We start from the raw sequence: 24,664 nt of genomic DNA on the forward strand, positions 1-24,664 counted from the left end.
AGTAATTCATTTGCTGCACAGTGTATATGACGGTAACGCATTTATTAAGAAATTGCCGGTTTGTCAATTTACAGCTAACCTAAGTAATTCAAGCGCTGCACAGTGTATATGACGGTAACGCATTTATTAAGAAATTGACAAACAAACAAATAAGAAAAATATCTTCAAATTTTATAGGCATGAGCAGTGGCACACTTCGAGAGTTCATCCTTTTAAACAGAAAATAATTTTCAAAATCGGTCCACAATATTGACGGAGAAATCGGACTACAAACATAAATAAAACATGCATAAAGTCGATCATATAACCTCCTCCGTTTTCTTTACGTCGGTTAAAAAGGTACTTTAAGAGGGAGCATGCCAAAAAAGTTTTGGCGTTGGCTCCGCCCAAATTTGTGAAACAAATATATTCCTGAAGTTCGCGTGACATGCGACAGGAGATGTTGAATTTTGCGCATTAAAAGTACCAAATTCGTTTTGGCGGAATAACTCTCAAACTAAAGGGATTAAAAAAATCCGTAGTGACAGTTGTCGATCATGCATAAATATAATTAATTATGTAATTTTTGTCCTAATAAGGTTATTAGGTGCTAAACTACAAAAGTACTAAATTTAGTGCTCGAAATGCTACTGGTGTAGCATTTCGAGGATAAATCGAAAATTGTGAAAATTAGAGGTCATTTCGTGATTTTTATCTATCGAGGAAACTTTATTGTTTTATGTTTCTGATTAATGTCAATGCTTGAATATATCGTGTAGTTACTCATACGATATTTTATTTTTAACTTTAAAATGGATATACCCTTCTAAAATCAAATCGAAGATTAGGAATTTTTCCTCTGCTCCCACTTAAAGATATTTTTATTACATTTTAGTGGCGAAAGAGTCATGGGTATATTACCAAGCGGCGCAGCAAGTTCTCGTGTTAAGGTTCGTCCAGAATTATTATGGCCAGTACCAGTACATTGGAGTTTGGAAGATGCTGTTACAGTGCCTTCAGCCTATTTGCAGGCATTTTATTGCTATGTGAGTATCCCAGCCATCCCACTGACGTTGCACACATAAATTCTATAAAGCTTAGTCAAATATTGTTATTAGGAATATGTGAAATATTAACAATAATTTTCCAGAATAAGAAACTGTTTTTGCCTGGGTATACAATACTGGTACACTGCGGAGCAGGTGCGCTGGGACAAGCTGCCATCGCTATCGGTTTGAATAATGGCTGCGAAGTGTTTACTACAGTCAGTGACACACGAAAGAAGAGTTTCTTGATGAAGTTGTTCCCAGAACTTCAAGGTTTTTTAATAGACGCTACGTAAATCATTTAATAATACCACAGCAGCGAATACATGAATATTACAATGATGCCGTTCTTGTTTTTAGAGGATCACATTGGTAATTCACGAGATCCCACTTTCGGTGATATGGTGAGAACCATCACAAGGGGAAAAGGATGTCATATTGTCATTTGTAGTCTTCAAGGAGAATTGAAAAATGTAAGAAAATCTTTAAAAAACGTGCTAAAGACGGTATTTTGACTGCTTAGTAAAATTTATTGGTTTCCAGGTTTCATTAAATGTTTGTGGTTTGTCTGGTATTACACTGGACACAACGCAAATTTCCACTCAAGAGGAGTTTAATTTTGGAATGAATAATTTAATTTTAGAGCGAAGTTATGTACCAATTGATCTCTGTTCTTTGTTGACCAATGATACACTGAAAAATTTAAAGGTAAGTTTTTAGTGGCTACAAGAGTTTGTATCACAGTAAAGCTTAATATATCGTTCGAGAAAATTGAGAAGGGCATATTAACTGACTATTGAATAAAAATAATTGTACTTGCAGAAGCTTCAACTCATGATAAGTGAAGGAATCGTCAAGGGATATGTGCGGCCTCTGTCCCGCGTGACGTATCCTCCACACGAGGTATCCCGGGCATTCCGTTTGCTAGCAACCAGTCGCCATCGTGGCCGTGTCGTACTACGCTTACGTGATTCGGTTCCTGTAACACAGGCCAGGTGTTTATTTCACTCATCAACAGTTTATTGGTACTGGTTTTACATAGCAGACTTACAGCACTGGCTGTTTTATGTTCTCAGGCTTTCGTGTTCTCCTGACTCGTGCCACATAGTTATTTGCGATGACGATTCTTTTGGTGTTCAATTCGCCAATAGATTGGTTGCTCGAGGTGCTACAAAAATGCATTTATATACGCAAAACGTATCGTCATATCTACATATGAAGAAAAAGTACGGCTTTTGTTTCGGGCATTTATCCAGCATCTTTTAATACTTCTTATATATGATTATTATGTCATGTTTGTGATGATTTCATAATAATTATGTTTTAGATTATGGGCAAATCTTGACATAAAAGTGGAGATTTCTTCAGATGATCTTGGCAAGAGTGACAATGTCGTTACTCTATTTAGCGAGAGTAACCGTTTGGGACCAGTGGAGGGAGTGTATGTGTTGGCTTCTAGTGTTACTGAACAAGATGTCAAGAAACTAACGACATTAGTTCATAATCTGGACTTGGCTACTAGAAAGTTCTGTAAGTCCTTAAGGTATGTAATTCCGTATGAATAATATTCTTTTCACGATGTTGTTGCAGTGGGCAGACAATGTGATCTGTCTATATCTATCCGTTTGGTGGGCTAAGTACGTGTTATAGTGTTATAATGCATAAAAAAGTCTCTTGGAAGATGTTTTAAACAATGTCTGAAAGTGATAATAATGTCTTTTGCAGATATTTTGCGGTTGTCTGCATTGGCGTTACTGTCGGACAGAATACATGTCACGCTCGCTTCCGTGACGGTTTACCAGTGATAACTCTTAATTTGTTTGCATTTAAAAAGGTAAGAAATCATGCTTGTTTTAATTCTATATTAAATTTTGTTTTTATTTTTCATTAAGTTTTCATTAAATATTTAAGGTTTTATAATAGTACGTTAAATTTTAAGGAACACTTTTTATGGCATTGATTTATGCAACTGTATACTGTAATTAAATATTTTAACTATAGTATGAATCATTTTTAGACGTCCAAAATGTAAACAAAGAAAAGTCTAAGTGTGAATGCAAGTGTGCTGAACCTTCTATTTCTAACGAAATTTGAAAAAAAAAGGAGGTTCTAATTTTATACTATTTTAATCATTTATTACAAAATAATAACAAGAAAAAAATTCTAACAACAACAGACAATAGTTTAACAAACAAACTACGGAGACAATAAAACATTTGAGCTCGAGAAACGAAGCACGAATGACATCTATGAGACGGCAAAATAGTGGCATAAAAGTGTTTTTAATCCCGATTGTGTTACCAGTCATAAAATTATTTACGTTTTCTGCTTGAAAAGAGTTCCACGCGTTTATTATCCTTAAAATCGTATCATAAAAAATAGGAAAATACCATTTCCAAAATTTGTTTACATTTTGGACGTCTAATTATGATTCATATTGTAGGGCGGTACTGAAGACTGGGCACAGGAGTCGTATTCATGGAGACAAGCGTTGAATACATTAGAGCTAGCAATACGCACATCTCAGCCGACGTTGCTGGCTCTTCTCCCAAAAAAGGCAACCTCTTCGCTGTTGCAACAAATTAGTAGGCGTGCAGGTAAGTTTTTAGTATATTCGTTCAAATATCGTAGCATGTTACAACAATCCCTTTCGAATAAAAATATCTACATGGTTTGTAATTATCACCAGAAATTAAGATCTCTGAAGATACACAAGATGAAACCACACTTCAAGACATGGGCATCGAATTGACAAACGTTTCAATCATTCAAACCTTCCTGCGGGACGTCTATAATGTTTATTTGGCCGACGAACAGATTTTGAATTTGACTAGCCAAAAGTAAGTTTTGAAAACAATAAGAGCTAACTCTACAATAACTGATAATTCAATTAAAATAAACGATATTTGCAGACTTCGAGAATTGGAGGACATAATAATGGGGAGTGAATTCAAGCCCGTTTGTGGCCTCGGGACTTTCTTTTCATATGTTGACCCTGATGAACTGCTCGCAACAAATGGATGGGTCTTCTTGCCAACACGTGTTAGCAGCGGCAGCATGGTAATTCTTTTGATCATTTTTTATTATGTAGCTATTGGGAAAATTTATCGAGACTTTCTTTCAGAGAGACGAGGATTTCGATGTTTCTAAGAAATATCTGTGCATCATACCTGGGATGGAAGGACACTATGCAAGGTTTCGAGTGTTGTGTGAAAGACTCAAGTTACATGCCATCGTGCTGCAGCCTGGCCTCGACTTATTACACGAAAGCATCCGGGAAACTGCTGAGAGATATTCCAATGTACTTATAAGCACTTTGTACAGGTTTTGTCATTGGAATAGCTTTGTATAGCGTTATTAATATTTTTTGTTTTTTAGTTTTTACTGAAGAAACTCCAATTGAGGAACAACTATTATCTTTTGGGGCACGAATCTGGAGTTCTGATAGCGTTAGAGGTAGCTGCTATTCTAGAAGAACACGGTCTGACTGGCACAGTGTTCTGTGTTGGAGGTACGCCAGAAGACATTCAAGCTACGCTCTTGGATCAAATTAGTGAATATGAAACTGAGGAAGCTCTGCAGGATGCAGTGGCGAGATACATGTATAGTTTGATGACAGGTAATACTGAAAGGATAGAACAAGCCCTTACGAATGTATCATCATGGAACGAAAAGATTGATGCGTACGTCAGAACTTTATTGGGAAAGGTGCCACATTCAGCGCAGTATGCTCGAGCTTGGATCGAAGCTGCTTATACGCGCATAGCACATTTGCGTACATACAAGCTACAGCCGCGGCAGCTGCGTTCTAAGCTCATCCTACTTCGAGCATCTCTCAGCACTGGCTCACCCTCGATCGCAGAAACAGCGGCTATAATGCAACGCTACTCTAAACAACCAGTGGCAGTGTACCAGTTACGGGCTCCTCTGGCGTATGCGACTTATGACCTGCGCTGTGGAGCGATTATAAATCGCCATTTGGATGACGAAATTCAGCAGGCATACAACGAAACCAACCTTTGTGAAACTTACTTAATTAATCCAACGAAGTTCTTAGAGGTTATTGAGGATACAAAAGTTTAATTTTTTTATTTTTCCATTTTTTAAATATTGTTTAACGTATCTATTTATATTACGTACTAAAGTACTTTAAGAAAGGTGTGGTCGAGTTATGAAGATAAGTTTCGTGAAATATAACGAATTTGATTTATAAATGCTATATTTCTGTTTTTATTTTCAAACCACAATCTCAAAAGTTGTCGATGCAAGAATGCATTGTAGGGAGTAAGTAGAGAAGTACTTAGCACGCGGCCAAAGGACCGTCGTAAAAATAAAGCGTGGTTTGCGCCGTCGTGTTACTGCCTTTACTGCGAGACGGTGATCCTTTTGTAAATTCGATATAGTTTGGGGTGCTACAAAATCTATTAACGCTAGGATTACCACTTGTGGGCTCGGCTTTATATATAGCTTTTCTTTTTAATTTATTTAGGTCAACGCACAGTAGACACAATTAATACTTATAACTAATTTGTATTTGTAATACTAATATTAATGCACGTGTCACCAACACAGTTAACGACTAATTACTACAAAAAACTGACAAGTGGTGTAAAGTTGAGATAATAACCATTATTGTAGGGGAATATTTATAAGCAGGTGCTTCGTGGATAGCATGAGTAGCTAGCAAGTTTAAATACACATCTGGGTAAGGATTACTATTGTTATCCGTGATATGTCCATTAATATGGCCTGTTAGAGTTATGGTTTTATTGTGTGATAGCAGCGAAACTACCCCATTTATAGATTCTATGGATGAGTCTAAATTAGTAAAGAAGGGGAGATGGCTAATAGCCCATAAAGAAAAGTCAGTACCAATTTCCATGAGCAAAAAAAATCTGGCATCATTTAACTTGGGTTCACAAACTATCACGGCCAGTTAGCAACTGTTTATGTTGTAACGGAACGTTACAAGTATGTATTTGTAAATAATTACCGTATTGATAAATATCTAGATAAAGTATTTTCTTAGTAATAAAATTTTATATACTACGGCAGTTCAAAACTTTGCCATAGCCACTTCCTTCATAGCCACTAAAATTTGATTCAAACGTAATAGTTGAATGGGTGTCCGCGGGGGTAGCGAGACACGCGGGGCGAGCGACCCGGCTGCAGCGATCGTCGTCGCTGGTGACGCACGCGTCATTCGACCATTCGTTTCTCTTTTATCGCTAGCCCACACGATGCAGATTTAAAATTTCAAATTATCGATTTGGGAAATCGACATTTTTTTGAATACTAAGTATTTTTAAAGCTCAACTCACACTGGCTTAGAGTCGAAGCGTCGCAACGCGTCATGTTTTTCGCCTATAGCATATTCATCTCTATTTTCCGATTATTAAGGTACGAATTTGTGTTATGTAATTATGGAAACGCTTCGACTCTGCGCCTGTGTGAGTTAAGCCTAACAAAGGTTTTTTACTGAAAGTGAGTTCCAAAATCGTTAATATTAGCATTTTACTAAATTGCATATCTTTGTGTAATTTTCGTATATATATATTGTGCTGCAACCTATATACATATGTATATCTAAATTTGTACTAAGAAATTCTAGAAATTTCCGTTAATTTCATTGTCTCAATTTAAATTGTGACGACTTTCGTATTTTTGATTTTGAGAGACGTTTAAACTTCAGCAGCTTTAGTATTATTTCAAATTTGTAAACTCCGTTTCTGAGTGTACCGTCCGGCAAGAACTACTACCAGTACTTTCCTAATTTCTCTGCGCCCAAGCAGCACACCCATATCTAAATATATACTATATGATATTAGTAGCAGTAGATAGTAGTAGCATTTTGGGTCCCACACATTTTTTCTGCTACATTACGAAATGTGCAATCTTAATTTAAAAAACTGCAAAATTATTTCGTATGCAGATGACACAACCTTGACTTTTCGTGGAAATAATAGGGAGGAAGTATTTGACCTGGCTCAAACAGGCTTTAATGATGTAATGATGGGTGTAATGGCTGGCCCTCATCTCGTTGAGTTTGAATTCTAGTAAAACAAAATTTATATTCTTCTCTATTAGAAATCTTTCTAGTTATGTTAACCATACAATTCAAACCCATTCGTGTGCTTTCCCGATAGGGGCATTGTCTTTCCCGCACTTGGAGTTGACGCAGTCCATTGGATATCTAGGTGTATTAATACATAGACGGCTCGCATTTGATTCCCACATTAGTAATCGTTTAAGGGATTATAAAGCTTATACCTATATTTTCAAACAACTTTGCCACGTGTTGGATGGCAACCTGATAAGAAATGTCTATCTGTCACTCTATTATTTCGTACTGTATCGTTTCATGGGGTGGTGCGGCGAGGTCTCATATGCTCGTTTTGGAAAGAGCATAGCGATTTATTTTAAAAGGTCTACCTGTTTAAGCCCCGTACGCATCCTACATGAGATCTTTCTTGTGAAAGTAAAGTTTTAACCGTTCGACAAACGCACCTTCTTGCCCTGATTATCAAACAACACTCTTTAATTGGATATCGTCCTGATCATCTTATTTCAAGGCGATCACATGAGTTATGCAAGGTGACTGCAGAGAACTTCTTTTGCAAAGAGGACCAAGGGATCCCTAGTGCTTCCTCTAGGGTTCCCTTGAACCTCTTCCTTTCTTTTAGTGTCTTTAAAACCTTCGTTTTAGTGCCTTTGTACCATAGTTTTCTTCTCTTGTTTAATTGTAATAATGAAAGTTAGATTTATATCAGTGTGTCGCAATCTGACACGACGGCTTGTGCTGTGTGTATGAAACCGATACTGTTCTGACGCGACACGACATACACGTCAGACAAGTGTAAATCCGGCTTTAAAGCGACTTTATGTAATCCTTCAAGCCCTAACGTCTGGCGTAATGACAGACTCCCAAAAATTTGGGGAATATGTTTTAGAAACTGCAGGAACATACGTCAGTAAATACGACTCGTATTATATGCTGTCTTCGGTATACAAAATATCGATTCACGGAGAAGGTATAATTAATTATTTTTCAGTGTTTATTAGATAGTAAATTTAGATTATACCACGCAAGAAAGTACTCAAGATCTGCTACAAATGAAGATGTATTTCACACGTTACTTTGTACTTAGCAGTACTAGTAGCAGTAGAGGTCCTTGTGAAAAAGTTCGACTCGGGAAGTACTGCCACCTTACCTATTTCTGCCGCCAAGCGTTAATGTGAGCATTACTGCCTTCCGGTTTGTAAGGGTAAGGGTGCTGGTGAAATTACAGGTACATAGGCCTTGTCAGCTTATGCCTCTGGGTGACGGGTGCAATGCCAGTGCCCCTAAGATCTTTGTGATTTCAAACTCTGAGTGGCACTGCAACTGTTATAGACAGGCGTGCAGCTTACCACCATTATAAAAAAAAATATTTTACACTAACTAACTTATAAATAGACGATAATTACTATTTTGAAAATTAAACATACCATATAACATTTACGACAGAAAGAATGGTTTCATCACATGCTAGGGACGAATGCGACCGGTCGGTCGGATCGGGGGAGTGGAAAATCTTCTTACCTACCCTATTTTTGTGTCTGTTATTGGCAATATGATAATATAGCGGAGTACAGAAAAATCTTTAATAGGTTAATGGGACACCGTTTTATGTATTTTTACTTACACACACAACAAGCTAGTCAGTCTGATGAATGGAAATACACGCCTCGTTTCAGCCGGCGCAACCGCATTCATATTCAGTCGCTAGCGCACGTTCTCGAACAGACGTCACGCTCGAGTGTCCTCTCTTGCGACTTCCGGCTTACGTGTTCAATGTACAGGGTCGAGAGCACGTCAAGCTTGACACTTAAGACTTAAATCCCATTCTATGCCGCTTACGAAAATAACGGCCCAAAGTACAAAGTGTTAAGCTTGACGTGCTCTTGACTGTAACCGCGACAGACGATCACACCGCGAGTGCTACAAAATGGTGAGGTGTTACTTTTGAAATGATGAAGTCTACGGAGCCCAGAGACTGTACGAAGTAAAAAGTGTTCCACGCCTTCGCAATCTGGGAGTTGAAAACATAAGGACACTCAACCTTCAAACGATTTCAAATGTCGTGCAATGGCTCGGCTGTGCCGATAATACCTTCACACGCTCAAAACCAGGTAACTTATCCATCCTTGACTTATACTTGATTAATAACGGGTTACATTCCAAAAGAAAAGTACAATTGTCCCTGTTCTGTTCTGTTAGCCGTCATATTCAAAACAATATGACGAACCGAAGCTCGTAAAGGTATGAAGGGAAAATTAGCACCTTATGTTTCTTATCAACAACGGTATGCGGTGGCGGGCAGTACAGAAATATTTACTAATTACGCGAAACCAAAACAAGAAATCGGTAAGCCTGCGCAATGTCAGCTGAAGCAAGGGGCAACTCAGGACAAGACCATCATAGGTTATTAGGCGAATGGCTGTAAATACGCAAACCTTTTCGAATTTTACTACGGAAGCGCGACACGGATGTAGGTTAGATAATAATAATGTACCAGACAACCACACTAAATATCTAGTTTCAAGTTTCTCAATTTGGTCCTATCGAGAATCGAATCCAGGATCTCCTCACCTAGCACAGTATTAACCGTTCGGACTCCGAGGTCGTCAAATTATACTTTGGTCTGACGTGTTGCAAGGGTCGAAAATAAGTTCTAATTGTTGTGGTGTAGAAACCAAAATAAGTCGAATTGGTTATTTTAATTTCTTTCCTAGTTACTTTAATTTATGTAATTATTATGTACATTTTTATTTTTATATATTATTATTTATTTATTTATTTAGTATCTTATTACTATTATTATTTTCTTTTTTGTTGTGCTCTCAGTTAATTTTATACTACAGTTTATCCTGTAACCCGAAGGTGGCCTGGAAGAGATTGCTAATAAGGCCGCCTGTTGTACCTGTCATTTTTACTTTTTTGTATTATTATGTATTTGTCCGTGTCAAAGTCAAGTCAAAGTCAAATAATAATTTATTCCATACATTGACTTACAAATAAAATTCCATAGGTAAAATGTTTTACACTTAAAAACGTCATTTTTTAATTTATTCCTCGTTCACTACGCTGACCTCCCTGAGAAGAACGAGCACGAAACTCTAGGGATCGGTCTTTTCAAATAAACTTGAATACTATGGAATACAGTTCGAACCATAGATGTGTGAAATCTAGACTCATGTTGTCTTTCCATACACCTTTATCTAACACATGCTCTTCAATTTTGTAATATGACTGTTCAATTAAAATATTTTTAATGTAAGTTTTAAACTAAAAAAATGATAATCTTAATATATTCTCCGGAATCTTACTGTAAAAACGTATACAGTTCTCCATAAAAGAATCGTTTACCTTAGTTAAACGAAATCGTGGTATCAGATCAGGAGTTTGGACTTAGTGCTAAGGTTAATATTATAGATAACTTCTTTCTTAATGAAATTATGTGTATTTTTACGGACACACAAAATATTTGAGTAAATGTACTGTGATGCCACAGTCATGATACCAGTCTCCTTAAACTTTTTTCTGAGAGAAACGCGAGAACCTAAACGGTATACAGAACGAATCGGTTGTTTTTGCAACACAAATATGATTTGCATATCTGCCGCTTTACCCCAATCGAGAATACCGTAGGACATTATACTATGGATACTAAAATAAACTAGTCTAGCAGTAGCAACATCGGTAAGCTCACGTATTCAACGGACTGCGTATGCATTCTGTTGCATAAGCTTAAGCTCAGCTCTGGCTTAATCTGCTGGCTAAGGAAGATATATGTGGTAACCATTGAAGTTTACTATCTAAGTTCACTTCCAAAAAGGCAGCTTAATTAACAAGGTGTAACTTTTCCCATTATTAACCATTTATTTCTATGATTGGACTAGTCGATTTTACACTAGGTAATTCAAATTTAACATACTTTGCCTTCTTGGCATTGTGCAATAAATTATTAGCATTTAACCCAATAAGCTACCTGTGAGAGGATGTCGTTAACATTGTCATAGTTAACGTTATGTCTGTCTGTTTTAAAAATCAAGTATGTGTCGTCAGCAAACAAAACTATTTCGCAAAGGTTCTTAAAAAAAAAGCTCAAGACCATTTATATAAATGAGAAATAAGAAAGGTCCAAGTATTGAGCCCTGCGGAACACTCATTTGCATTAAAAATATTTGTATTGTATTCTATTTACTGTATTTAAACAACATAGAACTTTACTCACCTATCAAAATCATTAAACGTAATAATAGGAACGAAAATAAATTAAAAATACCACAAATTACTGTACAACTACTTAGATCAGGACGATATTCAATGTTAATCAGAATTATATACCATAAACATATACCAATCATAGACCTCTCTGTAATCATGCAAAAATAAGCAGCCGCGTCATATACGTCGTTCAAAGGTACAAATCACGGAAGAAAAGAAACAATGGAAATGCCATAAGCTGTGACTACTACCAGAACCGAAAGAATGTCGCCCAAACTCACACATTCTTAATTTGAAATATTACAAAATTTTGATACTGATTGGTCGTAGTATAAGCTTTACTTTCGTTTCTTGTAACAAAAAACATATTTCGAAAAACAGAACATTTTTCTAGCATTTTAGAGAATATGCACGAAATAATGACACGCCCCATACCATACAAAGCGAAAATGGCGGACTGAGCTCAAATATGCCTTTCGAGACCTATAGTTGGCACGCGTCGGATACTAACTAACCACTTCTACTGTATTTATTGTTTTGTGGTGAAATTCCGTGGGAAGGTAATCAAATAACATTGCGTAACAACTGAATTTGCTAATATGAACTCATTGTGATTTTTTGTTTTTTCAGCTACGGTTACAATTTGACTTTTAGATTATGGATGAACAATAGATATAAATCAATTCATGAATTGGTTGGCCATGGCCGTACAGAGGTCAAAAACGACATAACAATATTTACACATGTGGTTTCTATTGCTCGAGCATTATGGCTCCGCAAAAGATGCATAAAAAAATTAAAAAATTCAAACTATTTATTTCGAAAAATTACAAAAGTCATTTCACATTGCTGAAATTGTTATGGTTTAAAATTATGCACCTTAGTAAATTCCAAACACAATTTCAAAATCTAGTATATTTACTTACACAGCTCTTATACAGTATTACTCCCTAGCTAAGTGTCGTCTAACCAATCAGGTACAAATTCTTTTATTTGTTGATTCTAATATTTGTACTAACTTCTTTGGTACCCTGTTTAACACATCTGGAAGTACAAATGACCATATTCTCCTAGCATATACATTGTTATAATTTAAAGTTTAAATGTACGATTGCTATGCAGTATTCTTAGTCTTGATAGTCTTTTTTACTTCTCCAAAAATGGAACTTTTTCTTGGTACTCACATACAATTGCTAAACTTACTTTATCATAAACATTTAAAACTTTACAGTATTGGAATAGTTTATCATAATTATCTTTATATTTTCATTTCACTTTCAAGGGTACAATTTCCTTTAGCACTCTTATTTGTAAGTCATATTTAAAAAAAAATATGTTTTGTATGTTTTGTCATAACTAGCGAGACCATAGCTTATTACAGAGTCAGCCATTGACAAATATAACAGTCTCAATGTGTTGTAAGGAATCGTACATTTGAGAATACTAATATTTGCCATAATCTCTCTCTGTCTATTACATACGTGGTCTACGTGGGGACCCCAGCAAAACCTTTGATCAATTTTTATGCCTAGGTACGTGTGTCTATGTCAAGTATCATGTCTTTATGTCAAGTGGCTCACAACAACACAGTGTTTTGAGAGTGCGTACATTGGTGATCATGCGTCACAACTCGAGGCCTTATGTTAAATTTTAAGTGTCGTGAATTTTTTTGAATTACTTTTGTTTTGGTGTACTTTATGGATAAACCCACATCATGTGTCCACCTACATAATGTATTAAATTCCAGTTGCATCATATTTTGCGCAATCTCTATATCTTTGTGCGCTGTCACAGACCACATAAATACTGCGCGGTAATTATACATGTTTCATCAGCAAATTGGTATTCACAGCCGTATTGGAATATATTGCACATGCCCTTTACATACAGCAGATATTCGGTTGGGCCTAGTATTGATCCTAGAGCACATCCTTGGAGATTCAGTTTTAGGTTGCTGTACTCCCGTAACACTATGACTCGCCCAGAGCATGCTAGCTGGACAAAAATATTTATTGCTATTTTTTGCTTTGTGGGGTTTTCTTATTACCTATTATGCCTCCCTAATTAAATTTTAGGGTCAGGGGACCCATTTTACGGGGGGGGGAGAGTGAGTGGTGGTACTATGGTTAGATAAAAACAATCAATTTCTCATTTAAATAATAAGTATATTGTAAAAATAAAAACAAACAACAGCAACGAGTATAGTCAAGTAGTGAGAAAATAGGTGAAGCAGGTACAAATTAACTATAAATTATAATCTATAAGAAATGAAACTATTTTTCCGGATTTAAATTGCGTATATTTGTTTTTTCAAACAAACCTTTTTTTTGTTTCGAAAAAACAAATATACGCGATTTAAATCCAGAAAAATAATTTCATTTCCTATGTGTAACAACCGCGAAAACCTAAGAACTCGATATTATAATCTATAATTTAACTAATACTTAACAATTCTCTAATACTCCATAATTGACTAATACTATTACCTAATCTCTAATTCTCGGTATCGCTAATTTCTTCTTCCGAGAATCAATTTCATCATACTCGTAGTCAAGCATGCTAACATTAGGACTGTTAGTACTTTGACTTCGATTTACAGATGGGGGTATTATTAAATCTAATACTTCATAAGAGAGGCGACTACCTGTGTTTTTTTTTGGAACCTCTCTTAAGCCGTTTATTACAGGGTCAGATGTGATCAACAACATATTAATTAAATCTTTATTCGTGGCAATACGTGACCGTTTAAGAGTATTATGCTCTCGGAATCTTCTGCAATCTTTATTGCGAACTTCTTGAGCTTCCTCAGAAAGCTGCCCAATTGGTAGCAGAGCTGACTGAATAACATCTGTACTGTGTACAAGAATTATGTGCACAGTAGCAGGCATGTAATACCACGGATAAAGATTTATATAGAAATGTCTAGTGGCTTGTGCTAAAGATTTAAATTTCTCGATGTTAATATCGTAACCGGAAGCTAAATTTCTGAGTATGGTGGCGAAATTTTTTATAAGAGTCACATCTATACCTGTAATATCTGTGCTAAGCTCAGGGCTCGCAAAAAATATACGGGTTTAATATCGAGACGGTAGTTTATATGTAGCAAACATTCAAAACAACGAATCCATGCATGCAGTGTAGATAAACCAAAACCAAGGATGTCCCCATTAACTACATACTCCCTAGATTCATCCTTCATAACTTTTGGGGTAGCTCCACAAATATAGCACTTTTGTGATGAAGAAGTTTCAGTCACAGCACTGCACACATTACCATCAATCATTGTAAAAAGTAGTTTGTGCTTGACAGTTATATCTTTGCCATCGACGTTACATATTGTCTACAGCAACTGGTTTATTTCCTCCATGACTTTATTTTTTCTGCAACGGTAAAGTCGGTAGTTTCTTTGGAGAAAATAAACTTAATAGGTCGACGATACATTGATGAAGATGGACGAGGATTCTGCAAAGCAATGTTACCACTTTCGTCGTGCAATAGAAGCGGCACAAAGGAAAACACAAATAAATATTCATCAGGGGCTTGATTTCTGGTGAATTTTTGTTTGTAGGTGCTGTGACTGGAACTGCAATATAGAGCAAAATTTAAGTACCACAAGAATACGTATGGATGCAATTGAGAGGAATATCGGGAATGTTACATGCACGGTTAAAAAATTGGATGAACAAACGACACAGTCACACAGAAATGTGTCACTTCAAGTATGGTTTATGCACAAGAATAAACGAAACTACAAAAACACCACCTCAAGTAGGACATTTTTTCGACAAAACGGCCATGAAACCACATCGTAAAGTTGAACTTTTTTACCAAAACGTAAGAGGTCTCAATGGCAAGAAAGATGAAGATAAAAACGCACTGGCGACTTTTTCTACTGACATATTGACACTAACAAGAGACCCGACTCAATGACTCAGTACATGACTCTGAAGTGTTCTCGCCGGGATGGAGTGTGGTACGATGCGACCGCTGTTTACGAGGTGGGGGCGTCCTGCTTGCGGCACGTGTACATAGGGGTACTTCGTGCTGTGGAGTGTGGTGCTGCCATCAATGATGAGCATGAACTTGCTTGTGCCGGAGTGTCTAGAGGTCCTGTTCGTTTTATATGTTGTGTAGTGTATTTACATCCTCGCGTACCTGTATCTGCATATTATTCTGTTTTTAATAGCACTGAAAGATTATTACAAAATTATTATGACCTTTTTTTTACCGGTCATTATTGTTGGTGATTTTAATTTATATTCGACTACAACTACAGTACGTAATGACTTTCAAATGTTTTTATCATCTTGTAATTTATCTCAAATGTGCAATGTAATTAATACATAGTTTAGGACATTTATTAGATTTAGTTTTGACAAGCCAAGCGGTGTTAGAGGTTTCAGTGGCTGAGGCAGTTTGTGTATTGGTCTCTGATGAGGTCCATCATTTGCCACTTGATATATCTATAAGCTTACTCAATGTGAATCACAAATATCAAAAGCCTTCTGGCAATATCCCAGCGCCCAATATTAGGAACTTTCGCAAAGCTGACCTTCACCTACTATACATGAGAATATCTGAAATAGATTGGATGCCCCTTTATCAAATAAGTCATTTAGATGAAGCTGTCGACTACTTGTACTCAGCTATTGGCAATGTAGTGGAGGAAGTTGTTCCATTTAAGAACTCTAGTAAGCCCAGTAACTATCCGGTATGGTTTTCTGCTGAGACTATATATTTAAACAAACTCAAAAACAAATATCACAAAATGTACAAAGAAACAAACTATCAGCTCTATTATGGTTTCTTCTACTACTATAGGAAAAAAGTTCTCAGAGGATCAAAATGCGATTTGATTAAATATTATAAAATAGTTCAGGGTGATATCAAGCGAAATCCTTCGTTATTCTGGGCGTTTTTGAAGAAGCACAAAATGTCATGTCAGCCAGCTACATTTGGTACCACGGGCCCACAGGAGATAGTTCACTCATTTGCTCAATTTTTTCAAAGTGTCTTCCTCCTTACTCTACCAAATCTCTGTGTCGAAAAAGCTTGTGATGGTGCTGCTACTTTTCCACATCTTGCCACTTTCCAGAGACATATTAGTGTTGATGGAATTAACGAGATTGACGTGCGCAAAGCTATCAAACGCCTAGCACCTAACCGCTCACGCGATGCGCTCTTCCTACCGCAAAATGGCGGCAATTTGGTTTCGCAAATTAGAAAAGCATTCAGTTTAAATACAGTTTTTATAAATAAAAATTATTATTCTGCATTGCTAAATAAATACCCTCCGTACTACCAACAAAAACATCTCAAATAAAATGTACACCGCAAATCCTGCACTTAAAAAGCACTAATGAAATTTTTGGTGTACTTGTATAAATATGATAATATTCCGTTTGAGTGGTTCTAACGTTTACCATGAAATTACTCTTACTTACTTTATAAACATTTATATTCAGGGTAAACTTAAAAAACGCTACTTACGGTATGTTTTCAATAAATAAACACCGAAATCAGCAGCGCAAACAATAACAAACACGATTGTCTTTGTTATTGTTTAATCTTTAGGCCAGACAACTACGGCCTTGAGAAATTCATGTACAGTTACTCTCAAAAATATATATTTTTATATTTTTTCCAAATTCACAATTAAAATTTTTTAACGTTTTTTTTTTACATAATATAATTATTTTAATTTATCTCCTAGTTCGATTCACTATCTCGTTAGGTAGGCTATAGATCTAGAAGAAAACGTACCCGGTGCAGTATATTACAAAAAAAACATGTACGGCCACAGGCACCTGAGAAGGCGATTTAAAAATCTCCAAATGATACAACAACTTAGTCTCCCAAGTCAGCTTACTTTACACCGTGTGAAGTGGCGTGCGTAACGTACTGCTTACGCCTTTATTGCTTCATAGAAGTAGAAAGGAACATTTTATAAGGTACCCATTGCTCTCAATAAAACAAACAACATTTGCTACTTGCATTAATTGCTCCATCCAACATGCGTGAATTTGTAGAAGTGACACGAATTTGTGGAAGCTTTACTTGAAGCCTCTAAAGGTTTGGACTTAATTAAATACGCATTTACATTCATAATAAAACATCGAGAAGTCGTAACAGTAACCGGCAAGTTCCGATAATTAAAGTATAATCAAAAAGCCTAATCATAAATATTTACAACTAAAATTCCCGCTCGATTTACATACGAATATAATTAACATACTTACCGACGCATTACCGAAATTAAGGTGAAATATAAAATTTATTAGTAAGGAATAGGGTAGTACATTAATTTGAACTTCACGAATTATTACATTATTTGGGTGGTGTTCTGCATATTTGTGTTAATACACATAATGACAGTTTCTAGATAATGCACCTCAGGGCGCTCCTTCACTGCTAATTCGCTTGTAATGTAACAGTTCAAATTCGAGAATTACAGCGGTGAGGGTGAAAAACCGTTACGCAACCTGTAATGATACAACTTTTAACATTCTGTCACTCTTTCACAATGTAACAATCTGTTCAGATTGTAAGGCTACGACTCTACCAGATATAGTGGAAATGTTTTCAAGTATTTAGGTACTTAAGTTAGGTGCCTGTGAGTGCCCGCACACCTTAACGTAGGTGGACCTTTTTGGGTCAGATAGGGACACAGCCAATTCGGAAAGTGAATTTGTGTACGAGAACGTTATACACATTAAATGCCTGCTCTCGAATCTTGAAGATCGGGTAGGTTGTATTAACCCGGAAATGTAGGACACAGCAGAGGAGCTATGTTTTCCTTAATTGTTCCCGCAATGACTGAAAAAGGAAAAAACACTTAAAAAATTATGAAGATTAGACAACATTTTCATTTATTTATTTCCTTAACAATAGTTATTGTGTTCGAAAAAAATATATAATTGAGAAACTTAAACCATATACGACACCGAACATAATACGCAACAACAAGTTATTATGAATAATAATAATAATAATACTATAATAAATAAATAAGTAAGTATATTATAAATTAAAAAAAAAGTACAGTGTAAAATTAGATGTCGTTATCACGTTTAAATACAAATTAATGTCAAGTGCCTACTACAACAAATTCATCAACATGGTAAAATGATTTTTCCAACAAGAAACTACATCATCACATACGTTGCTCTGATTCTAAAGAAGTAACTAAAGCACTTGTGTTATGGAAATCGGAAACAACAACGGTACCACAAATGCGCTGACCCGAGACAATATAGAAAAGTCAGTTTTTTCCGGGACCTGGAACCATAAAGATCGCGATCGTACCGTGACAACCAATTGCCATTGCCATTGGAGCCATTGGAGCTCCTCTGGCAAGAATTACATAGTAAAGACCGGCTGTGACATATCTACAAAACTGATGGAACACATACGGGCGCGGTGCAAAGTGATAATCGCCTTAACCTCAAAAATTACAAAAAACTGATAAATCCGGTACGTACGCAGCTTTTTCTCAAAATGCTGTCAAAGTGTTTTGGTTTGACACTGTAGAAGTGTCCGATGTTATCGGTTACTCCCAACTTACGCCAAGTACATCGGCAGCCTCTCCACCTAGTGCCGATCGGGGACGGATGAGCACATGCGCTCACAGAATTTCTTAATTCTTGCATATGAATTCAGTACCTTATAATTTTGATATACATGCTACCTCCGTTTGATGACATCCGTGGTTGAGTGGCTTGCATATTGGTTGTCACGGTGCGATCGCGATCTCTAAGGTTCCAGGTCCCGGAAAAAAAATAACTTTTCTATATTGTCTCGGGTCAGCGCATTTGTGGTACCGTTGTTGTTTCCGATTTCCATAACACAAGTGCTGAGTAACGTATGTGATGATGTTGTTTCTTGTTGGAAAAATCATTTTACCATGTTGATGAATTTATTTATTCATTGTTGTTATTGTATTATTATTATTTTTCATTAATAACTTGTTGGTGTGCATTATGTACGGTGTCGTATTTGATTTAAGTTTTTAATTGTATATTTTTTCGAACACAATAACTATTGTTAAGGAAATAAATAAATGAAAATGTTGTCTAATCTTCATTATTTTTTGTATTATTATTTATACTGTCAATTCGTAGTGTTATTTTTTCCTCTTTCAGTCATTCATTACGGGGACAATTAAGGAAAGCATAACCTCTGCTGCGTCCTGCATTTCCGGATTAATACAACCTACCTGATCTTCAAGATTCGAGAATAGGCATTTAATGAGTGTAACGTTCTCGTACACAAATTCTCTTTCCAAATTGGCTGTGTCCCAATCTTACCCAAAAAGGTTGACCTGCGTTAAGGTGTGATGAACAGGATAAGAACGTTAGTCCGTAGTTGGAGACAACATCAACACAGAAAAAAAGGATTTCTACTAATAAGAAAGAGCAATTTCTCAAAATATTTGCTAATTCTGAAAACATATTTATTTAAAGTAATAAAATATTGTCATTACAAAGATACTGCTTATCTTTTTCTAATACAATTTTACTCTTAACTTTATTCTAACTTTGAGACAAATACGTTCACTTCAAGATTTTATTTCATTTCTAATCAATTAATTGGACATTACTTACATCAAGAAATTTTTTCCTCTTACATCAAATCTAAATAATCTCAAATGAATCCCCAATTTCTTGGATGTATTTTAAGAAAATATTTTCTTAGACAAAAAAAAAGTTATTTTGCTAATAAGAGTAATATTCTAAATTCGAGAATACATTTTTTATGGCAACATTTTGCTTTGTCATTTTCAATCATGTCGTGACATGTTGAAAACGCGCGCGCTCCGTCTCCGTGGCCGTGGTATCTGCGATTGAAGAAGCCATCCATAAATCAATAGCCAATTATTTAAAATGTGAAGCAAAGTGAACTATACTTACTTAGTTTTACTTGAAATCTTAAAAAGGTAAGGCAAGGAGAATAAAATCTTAAAAAGGAACTGATTTTTCTATTTGTTGTTTGTGGAAACAGTAATGGATTCGTTGAAAGAACTTTTGGAATCGTGGAATATACCACAAGTTGTAGTGACCAATTGGAAGGACTGTACATTACCATCGCACGATTTGAGGGGTGGGAGGGGGGTGGGGGGGAAGGGGGGAGGGGAGGGAACCCTTCGTGCAAAGTTTCAAAGTTAGGAATTGAATAGTTTTCGAGATATTAATTTTTGAAAATTCGAAAAAAATAACCTCAAAAAATCATGTTTTCGCACCAAAGAGCGGGGTAAACCCCTCCCCCCGAACCCCTAGCGGGAAAAAACCCACCCCCAAACCACCCCCCCCAGCTCCACTATGAAAAACTAAATTTAAACCTAAAACCAGGCAAAAACGCAAAATCCTAATTGATGCATACATCAAACAGTAAACAACAACAAACAACATGGCGTTCTTTACGCGTTTCGTTATTTTTTTGCAACAAAAAATAATTGTTCAAAAATAAAAGCTTACATACTAATTATAGTAAATTTCTATGTTAAATTTACAATTACGTATTAATTTGTGCTGTTTAATTCAATACTGCGGAAAATGTTTATTTTTTTGCGTTATTTAAAAAAAAATACTGCAACAACCAAACGCTGTGCTTTCCTAACCTATAAAACCTGTTTCCTATCATATATTTTCGAATATTTCAATAATTTTTATTATCAAAACTACGAGTTTCCTAAAGCTAATATTTTAGGATTACACTGCTAACTATGTAATCTATTCACCATATTAATTTCAACTCTCAACTCGTGCGATGGTAATGTACAGTTGAGCCCTAACTTTTAACTGCCTCTGTGGCGGTTACCTTGCCGGACTGCCACGCAGAGGTCCCAGGTTCGATTCCTGGGCCGGGAGAAATATTTATACGGCCTAGTTTGGGTGCAGTTTGTGGTTGTCTATGTGTGTGTTCATGGCACCCGCGACACAGGGTTTCCCTAGTGCGGGGTATATTCAGTGTATGTGTTATTGAGTGTGTGTGTTATTAAACTAGAAGTAAAATACATAAAAAGATATTTGATTTAATTTGACTTTATTTACAAACTTGACTACTTTTGCAGAGAATGGTATAACGATTGAACATTTCCCCAAATTAAAACTAGACAATTTGAAAGAATTATGCCCACATATGGGGACTAGACTATCTTTAGAGGAAAAGATAGGGGAGCTTATTACTGCACAGGTGAGGGACCTGTATGTTTAAGTTAAAAAATTTAGTTGAAAGTGCTTTCATACTGACTATCTTAACATAGCTTGACTATAAAATACACAAAATAGTCTATTTTTTTAACTTTACAGGCAACGACAGATGCAGTATCTGAATCAACTGATGATCAAGTCATTATTACTCCCACCTCCAGTAAATTTGAGACAAGCACCAGTGATGCCGGTTTATTAGTTTCATTAGATGAACTACAAGTGGTCGACGTCTTGGAAACAACCAAAAGTGTATCTAGAAAAACATTTCCACATTTTGATTTGGAGACACTACTGCATACGTCAGCAGGTGGCAATAGTATTTTAAAATACTATGAAACATATGGTTTTCTCAATAATACCAAGAGAAACCAGTTGACCGATATAATTATAAAACATATATACACATACATTGTCAATTAGTAAGTATATACTGTATATATTAGTAAGTATATACTGTGTTCTGATTACTTTTACACTTCCCAATAATACATCACTCAAATTTTTTTAGCAGGATAACCTATGAAGAATATAATATTATATCTGCGAAAATAATATCACTGTTTCCAAAGGAGTCAATAGGCACTTATTTTACCAAACCTATAAAAAAAAATAATTCATTTAATGGACGTTCTACAGTAGCACGAGGAAAATTGGTAGACAAAGTCCGTAACCTTCTGTATAAATATGGAGACCACACACACAAGCGACAATCTGGCACTCTAGAAAATGCTCCACCGTTTAAAAGACAGTATATTCAAGGTTTGCAAGGTAATTTTTTTTTTAAATGGGCTTGCAATTAAACCCACTGACTTTCACTGGGTTAAAGCAATTTATGAACCTATTTAGGTATTTGAGAGTAGGTATTCTAAGTCGCATCATTCTGGGTATTTAATACAGGTAAATGTAACTCTAAATCCTCTGTAAGTGGGCCCCATTTACAGTGGTCCAAAAATTTTTCTACATATAGGAGTAACAACCCATTTAAAATAAACATTAGTTTACCAAAAATCAATAGCTTAAGTTATGATTTTTTTATGTACTTTCTTGAAAATTTTCTACTCTAGTCAAAAGTTTAAAACTAGTCTATTTTGAAAATTATTCCACTAAATTAATTGAAATTTGGTATTAAAGTAGTAGTAACCATGTAGCTAGCATGCAATGAACCATTTTTGTGTTTGTTCTTAGATTGCTCCGTTATTTTTTAGTCAATTCATGTTCATGAGTTTCTACAATTTTAACTCTCTAATGGTCATAATGTACACAAAAAGAAAATGTTTAAAAACATATGTATAGAGAACTTCTGATAAATAGATAGGTTTGAGAATAATTTCATGTAAATCTGAGCTGAACCAATGTTTTCTTTTGAGAAATTAAGTTAAAATTGTTTGAATAACGATTATGATACTGGTGGTGGTTTTAATGACTAGAGTAGAAAATATTGAAAAGGTATGGATGGCAACGTATCAAGTTTCACATTGATGTATCTTGTTCCGTTGCACTGGAGGCGATTTTCAAATAAAAATGTGTGGTCTGATGTGCTATTGAATGTACATAAATAATCATGACTTCTAAACTATTGAATTTTGCTGAACTAATGTTTATTTTCAATAGGTTGTTTTGTTACTATGTCCTCTATCTAAAAAAAATCTATAATATTATTATTATTAGATAGGAACAGGTACTTACGTGGGAAAGGCATTTGTCAGCTGATTGAAATGCAGGTAAATAATGAAAGTCTTACAAAACATTTCAATAAGGATAAAATGAAACACTAACATGATTTTTTTTAGATTTACATTTAAGAGATATACTGTTTCTCAACAATAACACCGAACCATGGGGTGAAGTAATACAAAAATGGAAAGATACATTTAAAGTTCGAAAAGAAAGTGAACACAAGAGCGTTCATGAGTTTCTACAAGACTGGAAAATATTATCAGACCAAAGAAGTGACATATTGGTATGTAATCTGTTTTCATATGTTTTACGTTTTATTTCTGAGCTATCCATCTTGACGCAGACCAATCATTTTGACAACTATGATATTTGTTTTCAGATAAACATTGACTTCGACTTGTTGTATCCAGAAAAAGGGCTGAATTTTTATTTAAATTGGAAAATATTTTTCGAAAAAATTATTGCTTTTAAACCGAACAGAGACGAAAGGATCTTGAACCTTATTGAGTCACTGAAAAATTTAGATAATGATTGTAAGTGTCCGTTTTTAATTTTATAAAGCTTGAGATAGAATTAGTAAAATAAATAATAATAATAATAATAATAAGAAAATGTTTATTTCAGTAATGCAATTAACTTTACATTAACAGTGGATGGTACCTTCTATTAAGCTTGTCAAGCGTCAGTGTCAGGAGGTACCGCTCTTCCATAGCTATAAATTCACATTTAACATTTTTAACTTAGTCTGTCTGTCCGTCGGTCCGTCGGTCCGTCGGTCCGTCGGTCCGTCGGTCCGTCGGTCCGTCTGTCCGTCGGTCCGTCGGTCCGTCGGTCCGTCGGTCCGTCTGTCCGTCGGTCCGTCTGTCCGTCCGTCCGTCTGTCTGTCTGTCTGTCCGTCCGTCCGTCCGTCCGTCCGTCCGTCCGTCCGTCCGTCCATCCGTCCGTCCGTCCGTCCGTCCGTCCGTCCGTGTGTCAGTGTGTGCGTGTGTGTCCGTGCGTGCGTGCGTGCGTTCGTCCGTCCGTCCGTCCGATCGATTGGATCGATTGGGCCGATCGATTGAATTGTCTGTTTGCAAATGTTGTATTTACTTGAGGTACTTTTACCACAATGTCTTTCCTTCTTCTCTTCGAAATATTTAGATCTAGTTTAGAGGCCTACGTTGTCTGATTACAGTTTGAGTGGTATACAGTTTCGCTACAGTGGCTAAATTTGATAGATAAAATTGTATAATATTATTTTCAATTGTTACAGTAACACTTCCTGCTGAGCTTAAAATACTCGCACATCTGGTGCCTCCAAAGGGAAGAATTTCAAAAAAAATTAAGTTCACTACTCAGGAAGCAATTGACTCCTTATATATTTGTGTGCCGGTATGTTTTTTTTAATAGCCCCGCCCTAGGGAAACCCTGTGTCGCGGGTGCCATGGATATACACATAAACCATCACAAATTACACTCAAACTCACGAGAGAAATAAATTTAGG

The 24,664-nt window shown here is 35.9% G+C and overlaps 2 protein-coding genes and 1 long non-coding RNA gene across 3 annotated transcripts; all 3 read left to right on the forward strand.

Moving 5' to 3' along the window:
* Positions 1-874: 874 nt before the first annotated feature.
* Positions 875-5,157, forward strand: LOC113239596 (fatty acid synthase-like; the record flags this gene model as incomplete). Its single annotated transcript, XM_026476651.1, has 13 exons — positions 875-1,025; positions 1,130-1,298; positions 1,386-1,498; positions 1,569-1,733; positions 1,848-2,020; positions 2,102-2,251; positions 2,353-2,568; positions 2,751-2,859; positions 3,469-3,622; positions 3,715-3,865; positions 3,938-4,085; positions 4,150-4,326; positions 4,404-5,157. Coding segments are annotated over 13 exons (2,581 nt in total), but the record flags the coding sequence as incomplete, so codon positions are not given.
* Positions 5,158-21,238: 16,081 nt separating this feature from the next.
* On the forward strand, positions 21,239-21,959 carry LOC113239598. Its single transcript, XM_026476652.1, has 2 exons — positions 21,239-21,486; positions 21,603-21,959. The coding sequence occupies exons 1-2, from the start codon at positions 21,433-21,435 to the stop codon at positions 21,921-21,923; spliced, it is 375 nt and encodes a 124-aa protein (XP_026332437.1). The 5' UTR covers positions 21,239-21,432; the 3' UTR covers positions 21,924-21,959.
* Positions 21,960-22,232: 273 nt separating this feature from the next.
* LOC113239597 lies at positions 22,233-23,669 on the forward strand. The gene is made up of 3 exons (XR_003311197.1): positions 22,233-22,271; positions 23,294-23,463; positions 23,560-23,669. It is a non-coding gene; the product is annotated as an uncharacterized LOC113239597 (long non-coding RNA).
* Positions 23,670-24,664: the final 995 nt, after the last annotated feature.

This window comes from Hyposmocoma kahamanoa, unplaced genomic scaffold (genome assembly GCF_003589595.1).
Source record: "Hyposmocoma kahamanoa isolate Upper Pololo Valley unplaced genomic scaffold, ASM358959v1 99948, whole genome shotgun sequence".
In the NCBI taxonomy this organism is placed as follows: domain Eukaryota; kingdom Metazoa; phylum Arthropoda; class Insecta; order Lepidoptera; family Cosmopterigidae; genus Hyposmocoma; species Hyposmocoma kahamanoa.